Source organism: Limulus polyphemus, unplaced genomic scaffold (genome assembly GCF_000517525.1).
Source record: "Limulus polyphemus unplaced genomic scaffold, Limulus_polyphemus-2.1.2 Scaffold1514, whole genome shotgun sequence".
Taxonomy (NCBI): domain Eukaryota; kingdom Metazoa; phylum Arthropoda; class Merostomata; order Xiphosura; family Limulidae; genus Limulus; species Limulus polyphemus.
Window position 1 is genome coordinate 91,728 of NW_013667124.1, and position 10,170 is coordinate 101,897.

At 32.2% G+C, this 10,170-nt stretch overlaps 1 protein-coding gene across 1 annotated transcript in view; it reads left to right on the forward strand.

Annotated features, from left to right (window-relative positions):
- Positions 1-6,956, forward strand: part of LOC106463907 (probable ATP-dependent RNA helicase DHX34) — a 60,597-nt gene extending 53,641 nt beyond the window's left edge. The window contains exon 18 of the mRNA XM_013923987.2: positions 1,472-6,956. Coding sequence (XP_013779441.2) covers positions 1,472-1,620 — 149 coding nt within the window. The 3' untranslated portion in view covers positions 1,621-6,956. The remainder of the gene's footprint in view (positions 1-1,471) is intronic.
- The last annotated feature ends 3,214 nt before the right edge of the window (positions 6,957-10,170 follow it).

Below are 10,170 nucleotides of genomic sequence, written 5' to 3' on the forward strand. Positions count from 1 at the left end.
TCCCAAAAGCAATATATATTTTTGGTGGCATCACACTACTTGCAAAATGCCAAACAATGTCAAAATGTAGTTCTGATACATTCCACACCACTATGATTATATTTGCTGTGGTTAACATGTGACTTGCTGATCTGCTTATTCAGATTCATTGTAATATAATGTATTCAACCATATGTAAACCATACAAGTAATTGAATTTGTTTATGTTTGGCAGAAATACTTAAATTTAATGAATCCTGAAAATTTGAAATATAAACTTATTTAATATTATTTTAATCAAATAATTTATAAATGCAAACTAACTCTCTAGTTTATGATAAGTAAAAAGTTACGCAGCTTTTTATGTTGAAAATTAAATGCTGAAGAAAGAAATTAAAAGATTTTTCTTCTTTCCAGAAAACTTGGAAATTCTGCAACATGGGAAAATATATCTGCATTTTAACTTGTTTTATGTTGATCTTATTTAGCACAAACAGCTTTGTTGTGCCATTAAACCCAAAAACAAATCTCAGTCATTTTCTCTTTACCATAGTTAGATATAAGGTAATTGGCAAAACATTTGTTGTTGTTTTTTTTTTGGACATCTTTGGTATGTTTTTACTGAAAACTGAGTAGCAACACAGTAGAACTTATCAAGTAATTCTTTCACACTAATTAAATGAAAATTACCAACTCTCAGAAAACATGATGCACAGAACATTGTTTATGTCTTATTTGTTGCAGTAGTTTCTATACATACTTCTTGTTTGAGAACCATAATGAACCTATTAAAAATATCGTATTTAAAAATGTTCCCAGCTATTTTAGCTTGTACAATTCTCATGGAAAGATTTTGTTTGAGAACAGTTGATTAGTAGGATGGTACAGAAACTTGTCTTATGAGTGAGAAGTTTTTATTAAGAACTGCAGTGACAATGAAGTTTTTAGCTGTGGCTGAGCAGCTCATAGAGTTGTTTTCTTTTTTTTTGAAGTACAATCTTTTAGCTCATATCTCCATCATCTTTTGACTGATATGAGATCAAATTACAGTTTAGAACTCAGGAGGTCAAACCCTTTCAATTGATGTATTTGACCATGCCTAAGGTCTCATAAATTAATTTATTCTAATCCTGCCTAAAATAATTTCAATTTGAAGGTAGGCTGGTAAAGATCCTGATGAGTAATTAAATCAAATTGGGTATAGGCATGCCCCATTCTTAGTATTGCTGGTGCACAAAAATATAGCTGAGAAAAACGGGAAAAAAGGTCTTATAGATTAATTTACTCTAATCCTGCCTAAAAAAATTTCAAGTGGTGCTGCTATTGAGGATTCCCTCTTGTTTAAGATAAATATTGCTATGTAATAATTTGATATTCTTTATGGTTGCAGTGAAATTCAGTAAGTTTTGTGTTTTTAGTCTTCTCTTTCAGTCTTTTAATTTAAAGAAGTGTAATAAACAAATTTTATAGTAAGTAATATTTTACTTTATAGAAAATGATGAAGAGGAAGCACAAAAAAGACTGTCTATGAATTCTTTGAAAAAAGCTTTTTTCTGCTCTGAATGTCAAGAAGAATTGTTCTTAACCTCTACTGAGATGCTACGTCATAAAAAATCCCACATGCAACAAGAAAAAGTTTGAACTCTAGTTTGTAAGTTCATGTTTAATAATATGGTTGGTGTTATCAGTCTAGTTGTGAAATACTTATTGATCAACTGAACTGTGAAAAGCAAAAGGAAGCTGACTGTCTATGTCACATTTGGCTGTTTTCTTTGTACCATCTTATTTTTGTATAAAATACTGAAAGAAACTATGTCCATAAATTACATTCTTTTCAGAAACATTTGTAATATTGTAAATAATCATTATCTAATTTTAGTCACTTGCAAGCCACACTTGAGATACCATGTATTTTAATAATAGTAAGAAGGAGAACAAGGCTCTTCTATAGTACAGTGGTTGTCATTTAATATAAACTATTTAATACAACTTTAATGAAGTTACTGTGTTAGAACTTTAAAAGAAAGAAATAATAGAGGTTTGTTGGTCATATAGTAAACTTGCTTAATCTACATCTGAAAGAGATAATTTCAGGGGCTGTTTTTCAGACAAGGTCATGTCTTAGGGCCTCAAAATAGTTGGAGTTAACCCCATTCCCAAACTTTTTTCCTGTCAATGTCTGAGCAATTTTTTCTGCTCTGAGCATGCAGTTATTTGCATGACATTGTAAATTTTTTGAGTTTTCATGTTAGGTAGTTTCATTCTATCGTTGTTTGTTAGTTTGTGAATAATCATTTTCAAATTAAACCATTAATACTTAGGGGAAGTTGAAACTCTTATTTTGTTGTTTGTTTGTGTATGTTTTAAAATACTTATCATGAAACATCAGTAGAATTGAAGTAAAATGTGAACTAAGATGCTGTTATATCAGAATATTGCACATGAAGTGGATCCAGTTTGTTGTAAAATAAGTCCATAGATGTGGTATTCCTAAACCAGCTGTACTTGGTGTTAGGGCCAGTGTTAGCTTAACTGAAGACCTAAGCAGCTACCTTTTTGCCTATGCTTAACACTGGGTCTGTTTGGGGGTAGTGGACCCTTTATACTTTCCTGTTTACTTGAGTAATATATTTAGGGAAAGGCAGACAATTTTTGTGTAAACTAGCTTAGCACGTGCTGTTTTACTGCTGAAGCTTTAGCTAAGAAAGAATTTTTCTCTGTTTCTAATCTTTGATTGTTTTATTTAAATTATTAAAATTTTCTAGTTGTAATCTGTATTGGTAGGCAGTCCATGCCAGATATCTAGTATTTTAATGGCCCATTTCAAGCCTATGGGCTTACCTTTTCTGTTTTTACATTTTACAGTCCAAAAGGCTTGGATGTTATTTCAAATTACTTCTGCTCTGTTAACTTCACTGTGTTTGGCAACAATATCTAGACTGTTCTGGCTGCTAGGGTCAGATCATCAGCATGTGCCATGACTCTTATTTAACTGAATTTCTAGGAATGAGAATAACCTTGATGTTCTGGTATTGAAAAAAGTCAGGTCAGGGAAGAATAAAAAAAGTGGGATATCTCTATCTTACACAGAGTTAATAGGTATTTTCCAGGTAAAATGTACATTGACATTTTCTTTATCTTATATATGTGTGTTAAGAATTTTAATCCATTTAATGATATCTTTCAGAAAATTATACTTGTGTAAAGTGAATAATAGAAAACTGAGATTAATTAAACCAAAGGCTTCCTTTTGATTGATAATTATGTCACTTTTTTTTGCTATTACAGAAGCTGATTATATCTCATAACAATGTGGTATTACTATGAATGCTATGACCCTTAATGTTGCTTGATTGGGTGACTCTGACTAAATGAGTATATTGCTCTCTTAAGCCTATTGCTAATACACTTAGCAAGAACCATAATCTATGTTACAATGGATGATATTTATACAATCGCACTTGGGTGACAGGAATAAATTTCTTTTTAGAGTGTGACATAATTATACCACTTTCGATCGAAGGAGGTTAGGTATTCATATTTAGACTGTTGTTTAGCATTTTTAATAATTTTGATTAAACTTTGCCCCGAGTACACTGATTTATAAAATTCAACCAGTAACTCAAGACTCTCGGATCTGGGAGATTTATTTAATTCACAGCATACTAAAGTCTACAGTATTCCAGTAGCGATACTGTTTCTGAGGTTCTTATTGAGTGCTTGTAAACTTTGTGGCATTTTATTCCATATTTCAGGAAAATACAGGTTTGGGATTATGCTTAATAAATGTGGCGAATTCCTGAGAATATTTTCCATTATTATTGTAAAGATCTTTTATGTACAGGATGTCCTAAAAATGTGGACCCATAGGGAAAATAAACATTATATTCTTAAAGTTAAACAAGTACATTTCTAATGTCTGTTGTACATATTTCAGGAAATAAAATACCCTGGTGGAACAGTATATCAAAAGTTGATATGGCATGCAGTTTGAATAATAAATAAATAAAGAATAAATTTTATATTTTTCTCTATGGGTCCAGACTTCTGGGACACACTGTATGATACTTGTTTATTTTGTTTGAACTCCATAGAAGTAGTTTGAAAAACATTTCTTTACTTTGAATTTTATTGCAGCAAAACTGGTGTTAAAATTAATGACTTTATAACAATTATTAGGGTTTGAACGCCTTTTCTAAACTGACGAAGCATGTTTATCATTAGTAGTAATTATTATTGTTATATGTTAATATCAGGCATGTTATATTCTTAGGACCATAGTCTTATTCAGTCCCTTAGGTTTTTTCAAGAAGAAAAATTTATAGTAGTATTTCAACCACACTATGTCTGCCATATCTATTGCTGATGATGCTTGTCACTCAAAACAGCACTCATTATTAATGGTCGGAACACTATTTTATGACAAATATAATTAATACTAATTGTACTCTCCCTATCTTAGAAAAGCCATTCATACCATTTATATTATAGTCACAAATAAACAGTGGTCTGACTATTGCTGTGTTCAGTGTGTCTCACCTGGCCTAATGAGCTCTGTATTGAGAAAAATGGTAGTTAGAATATTATAACTCTTCCTGTTTTTGATAAACCCTAATAGACTGAGTTAAGAACTTAGTTTTTAAAATATAATAGGCCTAATACTCATGTCTTATGACAAGTATGATTAATTATGGCTGTATAGTTTGTCAAAGTCTGCTTTAACAAGCTGTGAATATTCAATAAATTTGGAATCGTTATGTACGCGTCTTGTTGATGCTGTAGGCATTCTATCTAGGTAATCAACTTGCCTATTTCCATTTCAAGATTGTTTTTACCATGATTTTAAAAGCCAACAGGATACCATATTTATTAGGTGTTTCCCATCATGTTGTGTTAATGTAGTTTGTGTAACAAATGTTGGTCAAGCAGTTGTTGACATAATTTATGACCTCTGTATTTTCCTGGAGAAATGCATTGAGCTTTTAGTGTTCCTGTACTCAATTGGGATTAGCTGGATTTAAAATTTTTAAGAATATGCAGTGATGTCCTCTAATTAGTTATAAAATGGACTAATCCTAGTTTTCTCACCAAAGACTAGGATATCACTAGTGGTGTAGAATCTATATAGCCTGTACACCACCACACTTGCAACATTCTAGTGAGTTAATTCTGATGTAGTGCCTTGAAAGTGGTGCCAAGTATAGCTTTGGTTGAATGTGTCAATAATAGGTTTGTGTAAGTTTGGTATTATATGTCATTCTTTTATGTAGTATGAAGTAAAGGGCTGTATTAAGTATCTTCACATATGATTATGTTCATAGGTACAGTATAGATAATATTAATACAAGTTAATGAAAAAGGGGAGGAACATAAATATTTTCACTATGAAGTGTGTGTGTCAGTTAATTTAGTAAGCAAAGCTTGCCACACTTGCCTTAAAACATTCAATCCTACCAGTAAGATTAAGACTGATGATCATATCTGTACCTGATTGTTCTCAGTCATCCAAGGTTCCAGTAAGAGCAGAGGTTAAATGTTTTGATTTCGTCCTGACAATAGAAATGTGTATCTTGGAGAAAAAACATGTCTATGTTATGTCTATGAATATAGTTTATTGCAAATTCTTGTTTTCTGTTTTAAACTCCTGGGTGTTTAATGTCCCTTATTGTCTTACCCTTAAAGTATTTTGAATCAGCAAGTTCAAACAAATCATGAATTATTTTTAGGTAAAGAATGAAATAAAACTTTACAAACTATGTAATCCTTTACAAACCTAATGGTCACCCTATCTTAAACCTGATCCTGATGGGTAATGACTTAAATAGAATTGATAAAAATTACAGTTAACCAATGTAACTTAGTTCACATTGTAACATTTTTTTTTTCAAGTAAATGATGATATAAATAGCTTCTTGATAAGCCCTGGTACTGGTTGAAAGGCCTCATCAACAGTGGTTATAGTGAACATAAACAGAATCAAGTTCTGCCAGTTTATAATCAACGATCATGAAGATGCCATAGCCAAGATTGAAGGAGTATAAATACAGAAAAGGGTGGTATATAACAAGTAAAGCAACAAGGGTGGGTGGACAAATATTGAACTCCCTGTGACCAAAAAGTCAAAGCTACTACCCTTGGATTATTAACATACCTAACTCTCTTTTAAGGTGAATATTTGGTCAGAGTATGTAAAGAGGATGTGACATCAGTCGCTTTTTTCGTGTGTTTTGTGTGGGATATTTACAAATGATAGAAGGAAATAATGCATTTTATAAATTGCAAATAAAGAAACATTTGGGAAAGTTGAAATATTGAAGTTTAATTTGTTTTTGTCTCTTGTGAGAAGTTCTGCTATTTAGTTTTACTATCGTTTTTATCCTCTTAATCTTAGGTAATATTGACAATAATCTACAGATGAGGTTTACTATAAATCCTCAAATGAACTGGTATTAACATGTAAAAATCATTTATGAGCACAACTACTTGTAATGGATGGATCAGTACCACAATGTACATTTTTTAATGAAATTGTTTGTCTCATTACCTATGAGTGAGAGAAAACTAAATCCAAGTTTTGTGTTTTGGAAAAAACAATAACATCTTCTTAGCTGGTGATGTGTCTCTAACAAGAAGAGTTGAAAAAACCTGTAAAATGTGAGCTAGTAAATATATTTTGTTCAGATGTCTTGATTACAGTATTTGTCAAAGGTGTAGAACAATATTGCATGCTCAAGTAATCTAAAATCCGACTTTTTTGATGGTCATCTACTTCACTGAAATATTTGGATTTTAAATTACATAGTGTGAAAGACCAATATGTCTTGTTTTTATATATGATAAACATTCAGACAAGTAGTTACGAACATTTTAGAGGCATATTTATCATCAAGTGACTAAATGTAAGTTTACTGTGGTGAAGGGTATCTAAGTTGGCAAAGCAAGAAAATCTGAGAACTAATAAATGTCATTAAAAATCACTTTGAAAGTGCAATATTTCTTAACTAGTGTATTACATGTTTCAAATCAGAAATAACAAAAAGAGCATTTGATGTTTTATATTGTCTGCTATAACTTACTGCCCAGGATGCTTTTCATTCAATAAAAACTCTTCAAGTAGGCTAAATCTGTGGCTACCAAAAGTGTATCAGAAATACTACTTGTATGCCAAACAAATTGTTTTAAAATGCCTAAGTTACAAATGTGTATTTTTGGATACACTGTTTTCCTCCCGGAGTAAATTGGGAGGGTGTAAGTACAATATCATGGACTACAGATTTGTTTTCCACGAGTTGACAGTATGAAAGATACTGTATGCAAAAATAGACCAATCACAGTTACAGTAAAATAAAACACAGACAAGTGTTTAAGAGTGTGTCTGTGTGTGGAACTGGAGATAGAGTGTTAGATGTGTTAGTAGTTCTCTCCTACCGATTTAGTGTCAAGGAGCTAAAATTTGAAGTTAAAGCAAAAACACAGAATCCCTCTAAGTCACAAAATAAAAGCCCAAAATGAATGAATAACATCTTAAAATCTGCCGAAATATTTGTTATCCAGAAAAATTGGAAAAATCTACGTCAATATCTATCCTTGTAGTGGAGAGCAAGCCTAGACTTTTGTATATAACAAACAAAACCAAACTGCTCACCTCACTTATGTGACCCAAACCCATAAAATGGAGAACCCCTGGTCTATTACATGATTTTTTGACAGAAAAGACAACTATTTTATGACACCAGGAGTGAAGTTACAGCTGTCTTTCATGCAGGAAAACATGTTTAATGATCAGTAAGAGTGATCCTGGCTTCATGCACAACTAAAGAGAACTTCTGTGTACTTAATTGACTTTTTATGTTAACCAAAACTGAAGAAAATAAATTTCGAGAAATTTGAGTATTATCTAAGAGTGTAGCAAACACTAGAATTGTTCTGTAACACACACAACTACTTTTCATAAGCCTTTGATTTTGTATCTTGTAATGGACTAATTTAAAAGAATGTAACAAATTTTAATATCTTCAGTCAAAGATAGTTTTTCTCACACTTGTTTGCCTAATAAATTCCTGATCACCCTTTCATCCTAAATTATGAGTGTTAAGAAAATTGCTATAAAAGTATTAACATAATTAATGATAACTTTTGATACAGGTTTCTTATCTGGGAATTAGAACAGTTATTGCTGTGGTTGTAACTAACAAGTAAACATTAAGTACCTGAGTGCAAGAGGTTCAAAATATTCGTTTGCAGAAACTTAAATGAACACAAATGATAAAGTTAAAGTCTCAAACATAAGTATATAACAAAACAGCCAAAATCTGTATTGTTTTGCACATGTACATATAAATTTCTAGGATCTTAATACATTGGCTGTCCAACATTTGTGGTTCTGGTTTAAGATAACTCTATTTTCTGGAGCAAGGATAAAGGACTTCTTTATTTTATAAAGCATACAAGATTGATGTTGCTGATGAACTTTGGAGAATTTGAATGTATGTTTGTTTGTTGGCTTGTAAAGTTTCAGGAGGACAACTTCATTGTACAACTTTGTGTGTGTAACTGTGAAAATTAAGTACATTACAAAGTTGTACTGAGGAAGAATAAACAAGTTTTATAAAGAAAGAACTTGTATCGTAGAAGAATTAACAAACAAACATACAGAGACGTAACATTACATATATATTATTCATACCTTCGGTGTATAGGACGTAAGCAGATTTTTACATCAAATTTTGGGGTAAAAAAGTGCGTCCTATACACCGAAAAATACGGTATAGGGAACTGGGGAGTGTCTTGCACTACAGCCAACCAGCGAGACCGTTTTTACTATTGCATTCCCATAGAGATATAAAGCAGAGGTATAAACACTGCATTGCCTCTATGGCTCAGAGAATGAATCATCCGCAATCCTTTTAGAAGTTCTCCATTCTAGAGAGTAGGCCTGGATATTGTTGGACCTAACATGAAAATTGATCACTAATCAATTACTTCATTATGTGTGCTGATGTATGTGGAGTGCTCGATCACCAGAAGAGATTCAAAATGATAAGGAACAAGCTTTTAACAGTCTGCTAGTTGCTGAGTTGTGTAAGAGTGAGGGTGTTGTGAAGGTTCTTCCTTCACCTTATCATTCTTGTTTGGGTGAGCAGTTCATCCTTACTGTAAAGTGTATGTTTTCTAAGTTTGCGATTTCAGATCAGACTGATAAAGATGGTTTCCTGCCTTATGTAATGATTACATGCCATGCAACAGAACAAAGTCCACTGAATATTTTTCAAACACGTTAGTGTTAGAACATGAAGTTATGCTTCCAAAAATATCATTCATATATTGCATTCACCAGCTGCAGAATAAGTGGAATGTTCACAAGAATGTGTGTTTATGATGCACATGTAAACAGATGAAACAAATTGCCAAAAGACTTAAGATGTATGAGAAAATATCAATGTGAACAAAGAGACTGCATGTGGCTCTGGTATACTCCAGCAGTATATAAACCACTCAGATCCGAGTTAGATCTGATCTTATGCTGTAATGGTTCAGTCATCTAAAGTATGAGATTTGGTGTTGGCATAAGGTGGAAAAGCATGTAGAACACATTGATCAACTCAAACTGTATGTTACTGATGAACATCCACTATACTTTCTTAATCGGAAAGAATATGATAAACTAGTTGTAGCTGAAGACGTTGGTGAGGGTACCATCAAATACCACTCTGATCTAGTGGAAGAACAACCTTAGCTGTATAATATACTCAAGTGCATAGTCACAATGGCGATGTTGACCCCTTCACCAGTCTCTATAGCTAGGATTGAGAAATATAAACTAAGATGATTGCAAAACCAAAGGAAGATTTGACCATCACTTTTTGAACTGTCTGGTGAAGTTATGTGTTGTAGACCACGTAATATTCACTCTAATTCTGTATTCAGAATGATTATGTGTTGTGCAGCCCGTGCAGCTATGAAATCAACAGTTGAAAAATGTTGTAACCCTCATTTTCCCAACTATCAAATGGAGTTTCATGGTCAAATATCTACAATATCATGACCATTGGAAACAGTGCATGGTGATAGCTAGAAGACCTAGAATATTAACACCTGGCAAGCTGTTGATGATAATTAGGATACCCTGAATACAAATAACATGCTTTCAAGTGTGTTCCAAGATAATAAACAAAATTACGACACTTATGA